Source organism: Cupressus sempervirens, chromosome 10, assembly GCF_028749045.1.
Source record: "Cupressus sempervirens isolate cs-2001-9-10 chromosome 10, ASM2874904v1, whole genome shotgun sequence".
Classification (NCBI taxonomy): Eukaryota; Viridiplantae; Streptophyta; class Pinopsida; order Cupressales; family Cupressaceae; genus Cupressus; species Cupressus sempervirens.
The window spans coordinates 602,864,634-602,883,794 of NC_143127.1; the positions used below are offsets into that span (position 1 = coordinate 602,864,634).

Here is a 19,161-nt window from a genome sequence, read left to right on the forward strand (position 1 = left end):
AAAAATGAAGATGCCATTCATATCCATGTTGACTACTCCCATAATATTTACCTCTATAACTCATATATGGTTCAACCCTCAAGATTATTATGGTAAAATAATAACATGTTCTTAAACAAAGATCGTGAATGATCTATATATACAAGTATACACAAGAATGTTTCTATAACAAACAAAGAGAGAAATAAAACATTTTGAAGAGAAAAATAGAAAAGAGAAAGCTTTCATATTGAACAGAGAAAGAATATGGAAACATAGAAGAGGAATGACCATTAGAAATATAAATAAATCTACAAAAGAGAAACAAATATAGAGAGATCGAAATCTAATACTCTCCCTTAATGGTCAATCTAACTTCAAAAAAATCTACAAGGGAATTCTCATAAGGCATGAAAGATAGGACTTGGGCTGATTAGTGAGCTTTGCAGGGTCTACAATATTGGCTTGTGGCTTAGACCCTCCTTGCTTCCATTGTTCAGAAGCAATGCGAGTCCTGCAATCTTGGATCACATGACCCAATTTGTAGCAATAGTTGCACTGAATTTGCTTCTTGGAGCTATCTTGAGTTGATGACTTGGATGGGCCCTTTATCTTTGTGAAAGGATTGGGCTGTGAATGCTTGTTCAAAGGAGGGAAGGATGGAGCAGCACTACAAAATTTTTGTTTCCAACAGTCCTCCTGTAGAAGTTAGGTGATCAAATTTGAAAATTTGAGGTCAACATTAGTTGCAGTAATATTGAGCATCTCAATAAAGTGCTTATAGGAGTGTCGTAGACTTTCCAGAGTAATGAGTACCATATCCTCTTCCTCCATTGTACGACCAATGGCCTCAAGCTGATCTTTGATGTCCTTAATCTTCAAAAGATGTTTTTGTAAGGACATGTGCTCATCCATGATAATAGTGAATAGCTAGTTCTTCATAAAGAAAGCTTTTCTTTTGCCTGTTGTCTCGTAGAGATCCTTCAATGTAGTACAAATCTTTGCAGCCATCTTTCTGGACAACACTTGAGGCACCTAATCATCAATAACTAAAAGCCTAATGAGCATAACAACTTCATAGTTATGCTCATCAAACTTCTTGAGTAGCATTGACTGTGGTTGGATGAGTCTCAATACCCAAAACAACTGCCTCAAGGGGACGGTTGTTGAAGATCTTCATCATTCTCAGCTTCTAGTAGTTGTAGTTCTTCTAGTTGAATCGTTGATTGCCTCCCAATAGAAGGTTGGTGAGAGATGCCATGACATGTTTTTTGGATCAAAACACAAATATCTGAAAAGACACAAACTTCGAGGCAGATTGATATGAGACCCCAAAAAATGAAGACACCCAAAATAGAGTTCGAAAAGCATAGAAGGAATCTGATGTCAAATTCTGAATCTGCTGGCTCAAAAATTGGGGCACAAAAAATAATCAACCTAGAAAAAATTGAGATCAACCCAATTGAGCTTATGAAAAATCCACAAGGAATCTGCAAACAAAATAAATTTTCAACTTGAAATGGAGGTTCAAAATCCTATCCGAAAATACAAAAAACCTTGGTCATGAGATTCTGACTGAAGCAGAAAAACATCAAATGAAGAGCAAAAACTCCTCCAGTCATGGGTAGAATGCAGCAGAGCCGCAGATCCTCAGCAAAAATGGTGGAAAAAGACCAAAAAAAAATTAACTTCAAAAATGTTTGCAATGGAAAATGGCTGAGAAAAACAAAAAATGCAGGCTGTTTTCGAAGCTGTGGGTTACAGACAAATGCACAAAATAGATGAGAGGTTGCAAAAGGCAAGAGTGAGTTGCAGGAACAAACAAGGATGCTGGAGATTAATGGCATTAAAAAAAGGACTCTCCGCGAAGAGAAAAATTGAACACACCCATGCAAAGGATTTTGAAAATCTATTTCAAAAAATAACTCAGGAAATTTCAACAATGAAATTATTTTTTTTTTGAAAAAAAATCGTTATGATACCATATTATGGTAAAATAATGAATGTGTTATTAAACAAAGATCAAAATGATCTATATATACAAGTGTACACAAGAATGTTTTTATAATGAACAAAAAGAGATAAATAAAAACATTATGAAGAGAGAAATAGAAAGAGAAAGTTTCCATATTGAACAGAGAAATAATATGGAAACATAGAAGAGGAGTGACCATTAGAAACAGAAATAAATCTACAGAAGAGAAACAAAAATGGAGAGATTTAAGTTCAATAAAGATAATGTTCAAAGTGATACAAAAACAAAACCGTCAAAAAAATAGAAACCTGATTTGCATATTTTCCAAGAAAGGTACTCAAATTTAATAACTGAGGTCTGATTGAAATATTAGATACCTGGTGAAGATTCTAGATAAAAGGGTCTGAGGTCTATGTACAGCACTGAACCAGCTTTCTGAAGCTGCGAGAATCACAGATAGCAGAGTCTAGATGCAAAAGTTATAGCTTTAAGCAATAGGAAACAAAAAGTCACGGTGATCTCATTTGTGTTTTAGTGAAGCTGGACAGTCTTATCAAAGAGGTCTGTAGAGACTATTGTTGCAGAGACGTCTGTATTTGTTTGGTGCTTAATGTTTAGTGTGTTCGATCTGTTCATGATCGATATATATTTTGCAAGTCTTTTTATGTTTTAGATGTATCTGTGAGATACTAAAATAATTAGTTTGATCAATCTGTTATAAAGAGAATAAAGCCTATTGATTGACTGATCATAGTGTTCAATCATAAGTAATGAGTTATTGTATTTGTTTAAAGAATTCAATAAAGGATCAGTTTTTGTGGGTTGGGTTTTTCACCCTCAAGTGGAGGGTTTTCCTAGGATAAGGATTTGTGTTTTCTGTTCATGTTGTTTTGAGTTTCAGTTCTTTGTTTATTTATGCATTCTGATTTAAAATTTACCAAATCTTTTAAAGGATAAAAGCACTCACTCGGAAGTTTAGCTTAAGTAAATGAAGTAATTGAAGGACCTAATAAATCAAATAAGTAGATAAAATCCTAATTACTCCAACAACAACAAATTTGCCTTTATCCATTTGGTGTTTTTGTAGTCCATCATTAGGTAATATCATTTTGTGGGAATATGCTGTCATAAAATCGAGCGAATCTTTGTGGCATGTCTCTTATTAGTAGTTGTCAGAAGAATCTATCTATCGAGAGATTGCATGGCACACTTGACATCATCTAGGTGATGCACATATGAGTTAAGCATTAGGACAATTACTGAGTTCACCCATCCTAATACTATCATTTCTTTACATTTTTATGTATAAATTTTTCCCCATCATCTCATCTGTTTAACTTGCCACCAATTAGCAAATCCTTAAAATGTATTATGGCACTTGTACCATTCATTTGTTGTGGTATATGACCATAAACGACAGAGCTTCCCAACTCATCATTATTATTAGTTTATTGTTCATTAGAACATCAATGTGTTATATCATTTGTTCCATGATCAGCAGCATGTTAAAATTGATTCCTTCATCATCGTCCATCTTATATTATTAGTGGTTTAGAAGAATTCATCTCTCATGGGCTTGCATTGTTTACTAGGTATTTATTGCATCTAGGTGATAATCACTAGAGTTAACCAGAAACTTTGTAAGGAGTCACTCATTCTATTTTTCTTCTTATAAGTGTCCTTAATAATGGAGTTTTTTCCATAATTGGGCCCGCTTCCTACTCCATTTTTAAAACCATCAGCAAATATTGCGCCTCACGGACAACTTCATTGTAGAGCTCTGTGTGTGTTTCATTGCATACATTGCATGTTTCCTAAGTTATCCAGTTCTCCCCTGCCCCTTTGAACCAGGTGGATTTCGAACCAGTCCTTGGTTCTTGTCCTAGATCCCAATTGGGTTCCACTTGGGTTTGAACCCAGGCAGGCTGATTTCTCCAGGCCGAACCAGGGCAGACTGAGTGCGAATGTGGTACAGTTCCACTAAAAAACATTGAATTAAGATCTTTAACATTACAAAACAAAATTTGCTGAAGCTCAGATATTTTTAACATTCAACAATATCTTCATTAGGTGAAGGGAGTTGGAAGCTACTTATATAACATTTTTCAAGTAGGATGTTAATTACAAACAAACAAGCTCTCTCTACATTGAAAATGTAATAGGTGATTGACAACTTGGAAGGCAGGAATATTATTAGTGCAACTGATCCCATTGACATTGGCACGGTTTGTGAATCAACTAATGCCTTTGGTGGTGGGGAAGAAGAAGAAGAAGAAAATGTAGATTTAAATAATTTATAGATGATTGAAACTTAGTATAAAGTTTTACTGTTGAAAGTCAAAACAATTATACTTGGAACTTGATGTAATTTTAATACTTTGGTGTTGATAATAGAATTGGTGCAATAATTACAAGTTTATAGTGTTTTTGTTGCTTTTATGATACTCTGTAGCATTCTAAGCATTTTCATTCTTCTATGCTGCATACATGTGTGTATATATAATTTTTGTTAGCCCCAACTGATAATGCTGTTAATGTATGTGAAAGAGACATATCAGTTGTTATGTTGTCATTGATGTCTAGACTTAATTGGTTAGACATAATGCTAATTTAGTAGAGTGCCATATCATTTGATTGATGAAGAGGATTTGAATAAGTATGATGATGTAAGTGTTGAGAAGTGTATGGTATTCAACGGGCACTTGAATGAGTTAGACTCTGACAATATAATGTTGATTTGATTGTTTTACATGATATAATTAAGTATTGAGATCATGTATAAGTAGGACAGTTTGGTCAGTGAATGAAGGGATACAGTATTAACCGAGCTACTATAGTTGTCACCGAACACGTGATAAAGAAGTGAAGAATACATAGTCTTAACTGAGCAATTTTAGTGTTAACAAGGTCTAGTATTGACCGGGTGAGATGTAATGTTCACCAAGCATGAACAACAAGAATAAGTTTAGAAAAAATTTCATATGAGACTGACTTTTGATGAAAATTGAGAATGTTCGAGAAGTTTCAAGGATAAGGATGAAGTTAGTTATGAGATCAACGATAGGAGAAATTCAAAGAAGATCTAATGGAGAAGATTTATCAATTTGAAATGGAACACAAAGTTCAAGGTGGAAGTCTATTTCTCGAGCGTCTAGATTTAACGGATATGAACTTGATGAAGCTCTAACGGTTTTGATTAAGCGGCAAACCTGGAAGATTCTAGAGGAATGACAAAAGTTTTCTATTTAAGGGATGAAACACGATGTTTATCGTTGCTGATGTTGATGTTGATGTTGCTGATCGAAGTTGATCAAGTTGATGAAAGAACAAGGTGAACTGAGAATAACAATATTGTGAAGATCAAGTAGAGGAAATGCTAAGTTGAAGTGTGAAGTGTGTGAATCAGCTAGAAAGGGATCAAAAGAAAGAGATTGAGCGAAGCAAAAATCTGATCAAGCAAGGTGTAGTGCGAAAACCTAACAGATCATTTCAGTATTATTTTCTTACCATTGTAGCAGAAAAATCTCTTAACTGAGTGGATCTAATAGTCTTTTGAAATCCTATATTACAGTATCCTCTTGAATGTTTTGCAAGTCCTTTAGGCCTCGGTTGGTAGCAGGAATTGAGCTAGAATGGGCAAACGTAAATGTTAGAATTATCATCTCCGTTGTTTGGTTGTAAAAAATAAAAATAGAATTAGAATTGGGAGGTTCTAATTTTGTATGGTAGTCTTCCATAAGAACAGGTGGAATATTTTTATAAACCAAATTTAATGTGGGGTCGTGTCTAGTCATTACCATCATCTCCATTAAATCTGAGGAGGAATTGGAATGTTGGAGGAATATGATGGATCACACCAAAATGCAAGTTATTTGTTTTCGAAACTTACAAATCCATGTCGAGCAATTGTGCTTAGTAGCGATGGTCACGTGAAGGATGAAATGGTCGCTATTTGCCAACACGTTGCATATCTATCAAATGCTGCAGGGTTTGGGAAAGCGTCTGAATCCTTTGCATCCGACTTGATTTGCGCGAAAGGTAACAAAGTAGTCAGCGTTTGGGAAAACGACAACTTTTAATTGCACCTTGACAAATTCTTACTAGGGAGGAGCCTTAGCAAGCTACCATGTTCCTCCACATTTCCTTGACTAGTAGCAGAGCATTTTACTCAGCATGTATAATACATGCGAGTTAAAGAAGGCCATAACTACTATAACATCTCAAAAATATTAGCCTTCTATATATATTAGGCAGAGTTTGTTTGATTCATGCACTCTGCAAGACAACTTTGTAGATGAAGTTACCTCAAAATTGTTTTATTTTCTTCCGAAAGTAGGGTAAAGAAAGTTTTTTTTTATGTCCTACAAACTCTGGCATCAAAAGATTGGAAGTTCTTTTGAGCTCAAAAAATAATCTTTTTATCACTGTGAGCTCTCTGTATTGGTTCAGTTAGTCACGTTTTAATCAAACTTGAGGATTGAAAACAAACCCTATTTGCCAATTTCTCTTGCAGCGTTTCTTGTATTATGTTTTAGCATTCCCTACCATTTATTTTAGAATGTGCAAAAGATTTTGTAGAGCTATTATTAAAATAAAATAAAAAACTTATTCCAATTTCAATTCTTGCAACCAAACAGAGAAAATGCATCTTTCAACTCCCCTTCTTTGTCAACCAAACAGATCTAAATGATATTCCTGGAATTATTTTAAGAATTTGTGAATTCCAAAAGCGAGCTTATTCCAATATAGTTGATTGCCGCATTCAGCAATTCCTGCAACTAAACGGGCCCTTAGAGCAGGCCACTCTTCAGAAATGTTAATGAGTGATAAGGTCTAGATGATCTTTGGTGTAAATCCTCTAACAAGGTCACATTAACAATGTGCATGTAACCTTCTACAACTTAGCTCCTAACAAAGCTCACTTCAAAAGAGTGAAAATATTTGGGTTGCTAGTTCCTAGTTAGTTTTTCCCTTTATAGGGTTTCCGTGTCAAATATCTGTGTCAAAATATGTGAATGCTTATTGTGTTGCATTTTTATTTATTGTTAATTGTTTAATGTTGCAACTCGGTATAAGCTGGATGATTACTCTGATACTTGGTATAGGAAGGAATATTAAGTTGATAGTTTGATGCAAAGTTTATATCAATTAGAATTATGATGTTAGATTGGGTTATCGAGTAAATGATTTGAACGTTAAGAAGTTTGAGTTGGTGAAAAGTGTTTTTAAGGTTTGTAGGATAACTGGCTATCCTAACAATTGGTATCAGAGCAATGTGCTTGAAGGAAGAATTTTTAAGGGACTTAAGCTAAAGATCCGAAGATGTATAAGAGAGAACGTTAAGAAGTTTGAGTTGGTGAAAAGTGTTTTTAAGGCTTGTAGGATAACTGGCTATCCTAACAATTGGTATCAGAGCAATGTGCTTGAAGGAAGAATGTTTAAGGGACTTAAGCCAAAGATCGGAAGATGTATAAGAGAGAGGTACCAAAGCTGAACAAGGAGAATTTCTCCTCATGGAAAAGTAGGATGAGGCTTTATCTATCTGGGATTGGAGACAATGCTCTATATTATATGGACAACTAGTATACCGCTCCTAATCCTCCTATGATAATTTATGAGATAAACTAGAAGAGAGAACACACCAGTCTTATGATTGAGATTGCTTTTGCACTGAATGTTGTTGAGTTTGATGATGTCAAAGATTGTGCTACTACTAAAGAAATGTGGGAGAATTTGATACTTGTGCATGGTGGAGATCAAAATGTATTGAGAGCCAAAGTAGAAAGTCTAAAGGTAAATATGGTGAGATGAAAGAAAGAAAAAATATTGTTCAGTACGTGAACCGAATCAAGGAAGTTGTGAGTGTTATCAAAGCTGTTAGAGGAGTAATGAAGAAGTTGTAAGTAAAGTTCTCAGAATACTATTGCCTATTAATGCTATAAGAGTATGTGTGCTATTTAGGAAATCAAAGCTATGCCTGGTAATGATCTTACTCTTGATGGTTTAGTTGGTTGTTTGACTGCATTTGAATTAAGTAACTTTGATAATAGTGTGCGTAAGATTGAGAATGCTTTCAAGTTATCATTAACCACTGAAAGCTCAAAGAAAGAAAAGAGCCATATGGATGAAAGTGATTCAGATTCAAAGGAAGATATAGATGAGATTGAAGCAGTGCTTGCAAGGAGGCTATCGAGAGGTAAACAAAAATTCAAAGGTAAATTGCCTTTGATATGTTTTAAATGCAATGAAGTTGGACACATTGCTGTTAGATGTCCTAACAAGAACATGAGTGACAAAAAATGACAAGGAGCACAAATACAAAAAGAACAAGGACTACAAGGACAAAGGGAAAAAGTCAAGCTACACTGTTGAGGAAGAGCACACCAAGTTAAACATTGATGATGAGAAGGAAGGAGTAGAATTGGTATATGTTGTTGGTAAAGAAGATTTAGATGGGGAAAGGTACAAGGAAGAAAAAGACCCTTATCTCATGTTAGTAAAAGTGATACATGGATTATTGATAGTAGATGCAAACATCACATAACTATATTAGTAAGTTCAATAAGCTAGAAGAGTATGAAGGTGGAGTTGTTAAACTTGGAAATGTTGTTCAATGTCCTATGAAAGGTAGAGGTTCATTAATGCTAAATGATAAAATCGGATGTTAGGATGCATATTGGGTTCAAGGACAAAAAGTATAATCTCGTTAAGTGTTGCACAGTTGAATAATACAACTGTTTCGAAATAGTTTCCAAACTCCCAATCAATGTCCAAGCTACACACCTTTTGATAAAGTACCATTATTGTAAAGATCTATGATGGCAATGGACATCTGATTGGTACTGGAGAGCAAACAAGAGGTAATCTATTTTATCTAGATCCTATGATTAGTACATGTTTGTTTGCAAAAGCTGAAGATGTATGGTTGTGGCATAAGAGACTGTGTCATGTTAACTTTGAGAATATGGTCAAAGTAAGTAGAAAGAAGAAAGTGAGAGGCTTACCGAACTTGCATAAACCTGAGAATGCTATGTGCAAGCAATGTCAACTTGGTGAGATGACTAAGTCTAGTTTTTCAAGCAAGACACATTCAACTAATGGTATATTGGAGGTAGTTCATATTGATTGGTGTGGACCAATGAGAGTTGAGAGTTACTAGGGAGATAGGTATTTCACGCTGTTTGTTGATGATTATTCTAGAATGACAACAGTTATGTTTTTGAAGTTGAAATTTGATGCTTTTCAAATGTTCAAGTGGTATAAAACTAGAGTTGAAAAAGAAACTAGTAAACAATTGAAATGTCTGAGATTTGATAGAGGTGGTGAGTTTATGTCTGATGAATTCACTAACTTGTTTTGAGAATGGAATTAAGAGACAACTATCTGCACCGAGGACACCACAACAAAATGTGATTGCAGAAAGAAGAAATAGATCGATTGTTGATTGTGATACAAGACTACTAATTGAAAACGGAGTTGCACAAATGTTCTAGAGAGAAGCTATAAGCACTGTTGTACATACTCTTAACCGAGTTCACTTGAAGCAAGGAATAGGCAAGACACCATATGAACTCTCGTACGATCATATAGCTAATGTAAGTTATTTCAAAATATTCGGAAGTAGGTGTTATATTCATAAAGATGCAAGGAATGGGAAGTTTGATTCAAAAGATGATGAAGGTATATTCCTGGGTTACTCTACTAGGAGCAAGGCTTACAAGTGTTTGAATAAAACAACTAATGCTATGATTGAAAGTGTAAATGTTAGAATTAATGAGTTTGTAGATAAGAATGAGGATGAAAGCAAAAAGGAACCCGATGATTACAAGTTTGTATATGTATATGAATATGAACTTGGTACAGTACCTGAGCAACAACAAAAAGACGCCAAGCAACAACTTGCATTATCCAAGGCACAAACATAACAACCCCAGTAGAATGCTGTGCCCCAATTGAACAATGATAATGTTGGAGATCACAGGACTGAACTCGTCCTAACAAAATATGTGAGAAAGAACCACTCACTAGAGCAAATCATTGGAGATAAGAGTGTTGGAGCCATGACAAGAAGTAAGTTGAAGGATAATATTTGTTTCATTGCTGAATTTGAGCCAAAAACTGCGAAAGTTGCACTTGATAATGAAGATTGGATCAATGCTATGAATGAAGAAACAAACTAGACTGAGAAATACAATACATGGACATTAGTGTTGAGACCCACAGACAAAAATGTAATTGGGACCAAGTGGATTTTCGGGAACAAACTAAATGTGAATGGAGAAGTTGTGGGGAACAAAGCCAGATTAGTTTGTAAAGGTTATGCCCAAGAAGAAGGAATTGATAATGGCGTGACCTTTGCACGTGTAGCAAGATTGGAAGGAGTCAAAACACTGCTGACATATGCAACTTACAAGAAATTCAAAATCTATCAATAGATGTTAAGTTTGCATTCTTGAATGGAATACTGGAAGAAGAGGTATACATTGAACAACCTGAAGGATTTGTGGAACCAAATCAGAAGCATCTAGTATGCAAATTGAACAAAGCACTTTATGGACTGAAGCAAGCACCAAGAGCATGGTATGAAAGGTTGCATTCATGTTTGATCAAGATTGGATTTGTTACAACAAGTCAGAACAATAACTTGTACTGGAAAAGTGAAGCTGAAAACAAGCAACTGATTGCTGAAATATTTGTAGATGATATAATATTTGGTGGTAATAACTTGCTATGCAAATTATTTGTTGATTAGATGTGTAAGGAGTTTGAGATGTCTATGTTTGGTGAGATTAAAATTTTCACTGGTTTGCAAGTTTATCAAACAAAAGGTGGTATATATGTGACTCAGTCTAAGTACATTAAGGAGATCTTGAAGACATTTAGTATGGATGAGTCAAGGCCAGTTGGCACGCCTATGGTTACTGGATGCAAATTATCTAAGGAAGACATTGCTGCTGAAGTGAATGAGGCACAATACAGATCAATGATTGACAAGTTATAGTATGTTGTGCACAGTAGACTTGATGTTGTACATGTAGTTGGTATTGTTGCAAGGTTTTCCTCTACTCCTAAGGAAACGAAAATGACTGCAGTTAAAAGGATATTTAGATACCTGAGAGGAACAAAAGACAATGGATTGTGGTACAAGCAAGAAGGTGATCTAAACTTAGAGTGTACACTGATGTTGATTGGGTTAGAAATGTTGATGACAGAAAAATCACTAGTGGTGGAGCTTTCTTTTTAGGAGAAAGACTGATTACATGGTTGAGCAAAAAGCAAAATTGTATATCACAGTCTACAGCTGAAGCTGAGCATGTTACTGCTGCTATTAACTATTCAAACATAGTTTGAATTTAGCAACTGTTGGAAGGAATGAAAGAAGAAGTTATCGAGCCTGGTACTATATATTGTGATCACACAAGTGGAATAAACTTATCCAAGAATCTTGTTATGCATGCAAAAACCAAACATATATCTATCAATTATCATTACTTGAGGGAGCAAGTACAAGAGAAGCAAGTAAGACTGGACTATGTGAAGTCTAAAGGGAAAATTGTAGATACATTCATAAAGTCATTAAGGATGCTCTTGAGTATCTGAGAGGTAAGTTAGGTCACCTTCCCTCGTCCAAGATTCACTAAGCAAGCATGCTTGTTGTATCAATTCATGGATGATCTGATATATATTTCTGGAGTTGATGCAAGAGCTCACTCTTTAGGGATTGTTTCTTGAAGTTGTGAAAGTGATTGGAATGAAGTTGATGAAATAAGTACATGCAAGGTACAAGGTGTTACTACAAGGTTTTATAAGTTTCTTATTGGAACTTGTAGTTACCTTTGGCATTATTGCCAAAGGGGGAGATGAACTAGTAAGGGGAGAGAAGCAATAATGGAGATGAGTTAGAAATATTGAAGACATTGAAAAGTGAGGTATATCCTAAGTGGGAGAAATTGTCAAAGTGGACAAAGCTTTGGAATTGCTGAACCTATTGTAGAGAACCTGAATGAAGTCAAAGAGCTGAAGATTTGATTGGCATTTGATATTTCATGATGTAATTTAATGTGATATCTTATATGTTTATGTGTTGCCATCAATGTCAATGGGGGAGATTGTTAGCCTCAACCTAAGTCACAGGATTCGGCGAATCCCAAGCATGAGATTCGGATTTTGCCGAATATTAATTTTTTCTAAAACATTCGATGAAATTCGGTAGTGTTCGCCTGCAAAAATTGGAATGCTAAAAACGAACAAAGGTTTTTGCAGACCTACAGAGATACTGAGGCGGCTTTTGTCTGTAAGGATTTCTCACATGTGCCCATTGCAAAAATTCTTGCAACTCTATTTGACCAGTGTGGCTACCTGGCGCATATGGCTCACATTCTTATATACTCTTAAGGTTCATTAAGAAATCTATTTTGTATATTTTGCACATTTTGCACCTAAGAGAAGTGCAATAGCATGTCGCCTGCCTCAACATATAGGAGAGTGGATTGCAGAGCCGCTAAGATTAAGTCCCAATTAAAAGAAGTAATGGCAGATGAACTAGCAACATAGGAACCAAGGCAGCAATACCCACTGAAATCTAGCGTATTTATTTAGCTCATTGTAAGTTTAATAATTTCTTTTAAAAAAATTGATAGAGATGCACGGGCAAAATTTCAGCTCCTGAAAACTCTCGTCTGCAAATTTTCGCTTTTTTCCTTTGCCGTCTCTAGCGCCTTTCATCAAATGTCTTTTTAAAGTTTATTTCATTTCATTGTAATGTCTTTGATAAATTTATTTAATTGTAATGTAAATGTCTTGTTTATTTTATTTTTGATGGTCATTGTTAAATTTATTTAATGTAATAATGTCTTCGATAAATTTATTTTATAATTTATTTCATTGTAATGTAAATGTCTTTGTTTATTTTATTTTTGATGGTCATTGTTAAATTTATTTAATGTAATAATGTATTGTAATTTATGAATGAATTATTTGTTTTATTAAATTTATTGAGTACAAATAAAATAATGTTCATTAATCGTAGGATTATTTCATTGTAATATAATAATGCATATATATTTTATGTATTCATTTTAAATGAAGTTTTTGTTTTATTAAATTTATAAAGTATAAATTAAAAGTTTTTAAAGTATTATTATATAATTTTTTAAGATATTGATTCTTGAGATTTTAAAAATAATCAATCATTTGATATATATTTAAATAATCTATTAATGTGAAATAAAATTTTTGACATAGCCAAATGTACTCAGGGTGTCACTTGTGGGTGACCCCCCCCCCCCCAACCCAACGAACGACCTTGCCCCAAAAACTTATTTATGCGCCTTTCTTGATATATTACATATATTTAAAAATAATTAATATTATATAAGGCGAATTTAATTCGAATTTTTTTCTGAATTTTTACCCTTTCCAAACTTCATTCGAATTTTACAATTGTCAAACTCGAATTCGAATTCGAACCTTGTGACTTAGGCCTTAACTAATAATGTTGTTGATGCACGTGAAAGAGTCATATTAGTCATGTTGTCATCGATGTCAATCCTTAATTGGTTAGACATTATGCTAATTCATTTGAGTGCCATATGATTTGATTGATGAAGAGGATTTGAAGAAAGAATGATGATGTAAGTGTTGATAAGTGTATGGTATTCAATGGGCACTTGAATGAGTTAGACTCTAACGTTATAATGTTGCTTTGATTGTTTTACATGATATGATTAAGCATTTTAGATCATGTAAAAGCAAGACAGTTTGGTCGGTGAATGAAGGGATACAATATTAATTGAGCTACTATAGTTGTCACTGAGCACTTGATAAAAAGGTGAAGAATACATAGTTTTAATCGAGCCTAGTATTGACAAAGCGAGATGTAATGTTCACCGAGTATGAACAAGAAGAATAAGTTTAGAAAAGATTTAATTTGAGGCCGACTTTTGATGAAAATTGAGAATGTTCGAGAAGTTTCAAGGATAAGGATGAAGTTAGTTATGAGATCAACGACTGGAGAAATTCAAAGATCTAATGGAGAAGATTTATCAATTTGAAATGGAGCAAAAAGTTCAAGGTGAAATTCTATTTCCCGAGTGTCTAGATTTAGTGACTTCGAACCTGATGAAAATCTAACGGTTCTGATTAAACAACAAAACTTAGAAGGTTCTAGAGGAACAACAAAAGTTTTCTATTTAAGGGATGAAACTCAATGTTTATTGTTGCTGATGCTGCTGATTGAAGTTGATCAAGTTAACGAAAGAACAAGGTGAACCAAGTAGAGCAGTATTGTGAAGATCAAGTAGAGGAAGTGCTAAGTTGAAGTGTGAAGTGTGTGAATCAGCTAGAAAGGGATTAGAAGAAAGTGATTGAGTGAAGCAGAGATCTGAACAAGCAAGGTGTAAAGAACCTAAAAAATCATTTCACTGTTACATTCTTACCATTAGAGCAGAAAAATCTCTTAATCGAGTGGACCTAATAGTCTTTTGAAATCCTATATGGTAGCATTCTTTTTAATGTTTTGCAAGTCCTTTAGAGCAGGCCACTCTTTAGAAATGTCAAGTAGTGATAAGGTCTAGATAATCTTTGGTGTAAATCCTCTAACAAGGTCACATTAACAATGTGCATGTAACCTTTAACAAGGTTGGCTCCTAACAGAGCTCACTTCAGAAAAGTGAAAATATTTGGGTTGCTAGTTTCTACGTGTGAAAATGCGTGAATGCTTATTGTGTTGCATGTTTATCTCATGTTAACTATTTAATGCTACAACTTGGTATAAGTTGGATGATTACTCTGATACTTAGTATTGTAATGGATATTAAGTTGACAATTTGATGCAAAGTTTATATCAGTTAGAATTATGATGTTAGATTGGGTTACCGAGTTAATGATCTGTAAGTTAAGAAGTTTGAGTTGGTGAGAAGTGTTTTTAAGGTCTGTAGGATAACTGGTTATAATTGATTTACACCCCCCTTAGTTATTTAACAACTTTTACATGTTTTTGTACTAACAAACCCAAACTGCCATTATAGCGAACCGGTTCTTTGAACCCGAACTCGAACAGGTAACTTAGCTTGCTTCTATAATAAATCCTTATAGAATGTCATTCATTGGGAATCAGCTGCATGTTAACATTAAGTCAGTCATCACTATCAATCTGTCATTAGTTGTGGTTCGCGAGAACCAATCTTTCATCACCTTGAATGGGCTATTTGAAATTCATTGAATCTTGTTGATGCTCATAGGAGAGAATTACTAGGACTTCTAGAAAGGTTATGCTGGTACACTCCATCTCAAGTGTGCTTAACCATAGAGGCTTCCTACTTTGTTAGCTAAATGTCTTGAACACAAGATCATTCCCATCCATACCTTTAGCTAATTTTTTCGATTTATGCATTCACCATGGATTTATACATTTAGCTAAGTGTTTCGATTCATTTATACTAGTTTAAGAATATCTTTCATTGTGCTAAATTGTTCACTCTGCCCATTGCTTCTGGGGAAATACAAATATGAGCTTGAATGTTCTTTTTTAACCATGCCCATTTCTTCTTTACAAACCTGTGAAATTTTGCAAAAATAGTGCTAGAGTCAATTCCTAAATCTATACATGAGCTTAACTGTCTATGACACAAAATTGGTCACATCTATTGGTCTAGAAGATGCTTTCCTGAGTAAAGGTAACACTGCCATGTCTTCATTAAATGCTCTGCTCACTGTCAAAATTACTCTGATTAGTTGGATAAACATTCTTCATCAAGAGATCTTCAAATTTTTTATTCCTGCCTTTTTTTTGCCTTCTTTGATTAAGGTTTTCTCTTACTCTGTATAATATTTTGTTTATCTGAATTTTATGTTTAAAAGGATTGGAAAATTCAGTTCATACGAGAGGCCAAAAATATCTGGGAAACCAGAGTTCTTAAAAATGATAAAATTTCCATAGAATGGAAAAGTCTGGACCAAATCAGAAAATCTGTCTAGTTCAAAAAAATACATATCTGGTTGGATTTTGTAACTATGGTGTATCTTGCTCTTAACCCATGGTTACATTGAACTTGTTAAAAATATCTTGTAACGATATTTGCCTTTTCGACTTGAGGTTTCAATCTCTAACTGTTGGTCAGCCCTTATAGAACGTTGACAATTACCTCAGTGTTGCCATCAACAATGAAACTCTTGGCATTCAGGTCACTTGTTTGATACACAGCCCTGCCAACGAAGGTAGAGTTGTCTTCTCTAGCAATGAGATCATCTTTTTCCTTGTTATTTGAATTAGTTGCTGAGTGAGAGCAAACCAAGCATCAAAGGACATTATTTGACATTTCTTATGATGCCTCTTTGCTAGTAGGGTTGGCATGTCCACAGCTGATGTATCAAGGTTTATCTCTAGTTTGCCAAACTTGTTCTAGAATTCTGAAATGGCAGAACTTTTTAACATAATAAATAGCCTTTTTATACATTTATCTTGAAAATGATTTAGCATTTTTCCTGACTTTGCAATCTACAGGTTTTGCCTAATATATGGTTCTTTTTATATATTACTTTTTTTCTTTTGGCATCTTGTCATGTTTAGAATATTTCAATGGATCCATGTTTCTACGATGCACGAGGTCCCATGTGAGTTCAGTTGATGCAATCAGTGTGAACCCTAGCATGTAGCCTTATTGTAGAGACTGGGCTCAGGGAATTTCTATTTCTTAGTGAGCGACTCACAATAGTATACTATCTTGGGTAGATTTTATGTTGAATGTAGAAGTGTGATAAATCACATATGGTTTTATTGGCATGGAAAGTTATTGACAAGGACTATCGCAGATGGATGGTTCTTTTCATTCACCAGAGTGGCATGCTGCTCGTTTGGCAAGCTTGCAAACATCTCACACGGTCACTTGGGATGAATTCAACAGAAGACAAAAGGTATGCTTCAGCCAATATTGAATAATAATTGGCAAATTTTCCTTTTGCTCCAGGATATAATTTTGGTTTAATTACTTGTTGGTAAAGTCAAACAGACAGAGCTCTGAACTACTTAAGATCTGAATAGGAAAATCATTTTTTTTGACATATTGTTTAGTATTTATTTCTTCTTTTAGTCACTCTTTTTAGGATATGCAAAATCTGTTTGTTAATGATTAGCATGACCAGCAATGTATTAAAATAACCACTTTTTATTTGGCAAAGCCCATTTGCTTTTGGCTTGTGTTTATTTATCAGGGTTTATGTAGTGATATACCATAACAGTATTCATGACTTTCAGCTAGAAAGCCATAATTAAGTTGTGTATGAGTTAGATTTTGTGGAATAGTAAGAAAATATTTCCCACTGGAATAATGACAGTATTTGTAATGATAATGAGCTGTATACCCTAGTTCAAAATATCGTTGTCAGCGCCTTACCACCAGGGACAAAAAAAGATATTAGTAAATATTGGAGTTAAGTTGGAAACTTATCGGCAAATATTGAGGACTTCAAAAATGTATTTTTTTTGCAAAATTCAATAAGGAGATGCATCAAATGAGTCACTAAATGAGTAAGCAAACCAAACAAGCTGATATATATATGCAAATAGGATACACAATCTCATATAATAAATATGTCAATAATATTTATTAATACATAATTAATATAATAATAAGTAATGCAATAATAAATTAATATAATAATAATAATTAAATATAAAATTAATTTAATAAAATTAATAAGAAAAAATGCTGATCTGATATAATTAATAGAATAATTTAATGTAATAGTATATAATTCAGTAAATGAATATAATATTAAAGTATATATTGCAATACATCTTAATACCCAGTGCTAAATACTTGAATAACAAAATACAAACATATATAATATAAATCAAATATAAACCATATAACATATATATAAATAGAAAATATTAAATGACAAACGAAAACGATTACAAATACAATTTAAAAGAGTCTATTGACTCTTGCTAACATTATCATTAACCCCTAGCAAACTGAGTGCAACAATGTCTTCAAAGAAATTGACACAAGCGTCAATCGATTGTCAGTGAAAAGTATTGACAAACCCCTTGCGACTTCTCAACAATGATATCACAAGTCTGATATTGATAATTCTTTGTATTATGGTAAACAGAGAGAGTTGTAAATGTTACGAGGCATCAAAATGAATGGCAGCTAGTCAGTGACAAATCAAGAAACATAAGAATAATTGGTATGACAAATATTGGTTATGACTGGGCATCATGACTAATTGTATGTGGGTCAAAAGCAATTACGAGAGGGATAAATTAAAAACTTTATGTTTTTCCCTTTTCTGGGCTGTCTCTGGAAGTAGCAGGCCGTGTTCAATGAGTTTCAAACTTATCCCAATAAACAGTGAGTTATCACTGATAAGTACTCAAAATATCTGCAATATTTTTCAAAGTTCTTTGCAATAAGTTTTGGTGTGAAAATGATGTGACTTCTCGCCCAGCAAACGTTTTCACGGTAAGTTGATTTATTGCAGATATATCTGTGATAATTTGATGTATGAGCTGTACCATTAAGATACACATAATAATTTGCCTTACTGAAATATTGGACCCTTGGTCTGAAGTTTTAATTTTCTGATTGAGGGACATTTTGTGACTTCTGATTGAATTGCTTTTGAAATAGAGATATAATGCTAGGATTAAACTGCAAATTGCATTGTAACTGTTTGACTTCAAAATAACAAATTTCACAGTTAAATCCTTGCATGCAATAATCACAGTTCTGTAAAGTGACAATCAGTCTTGTGTTTTCATGTCTGGATTGGTGAATTGCGGACAATGAATTCAAACTTTGCTTTTCTGCTTTGTTTGGTTCAAAAAGTGCCCTAGGAAGCCACACACTTCCTTTTGAAACCCTTAATTGTTATGGCTCAAAGTTGCAGTGATATTACTCTCAAAATGTGTGCAATAATTTCTTGGATTTCCCCTTTAGACTGCTTTCGACCTCCAGATCAGTAATTCCTGAATATTTTCTTGAATTCTCAGACAAATTGTATGAGATTAAGCTCAATTGAAGCCCCTGAGTGAAGCCTCCTAAAATCAACACTCTTGTATGAAGTTACACATGTGCAAGCATTCAAACTCTTGTGAGTTTTTGGTCGCAGAAGCCTTATTCTACAATTATGGCAAACACTTGCTCAGATTATTTCTCAATTCTTCCAAAAAGCAATATTCAATAGTTAATAATCATTAT

At 34.0% G+C, this 19,161-nt stretch overlaps 1 protein-coding gene across 1 annotated transcript in view; it reads left to right on the plus strand.

Annotated features, from left to right (window-relative positions):
* The window catches only part of LOC149535299 (uncharacterized), a 54,476-nt gene that overhangs the window by 13,660 nt on the left and 21,655 nt on the right, over positions 1–19,161 (plus strand). The window contains exon 2 of the mRNA XM_089807632.1: positions 16,766–16,867. Coding sequence (XP_089663758.1) covers positions 16,766–16,867 — 102 coding nt within the window. The remainder of the gene's footprint in view (positions 1–16,765; positions 16,868–19,161) is intronic.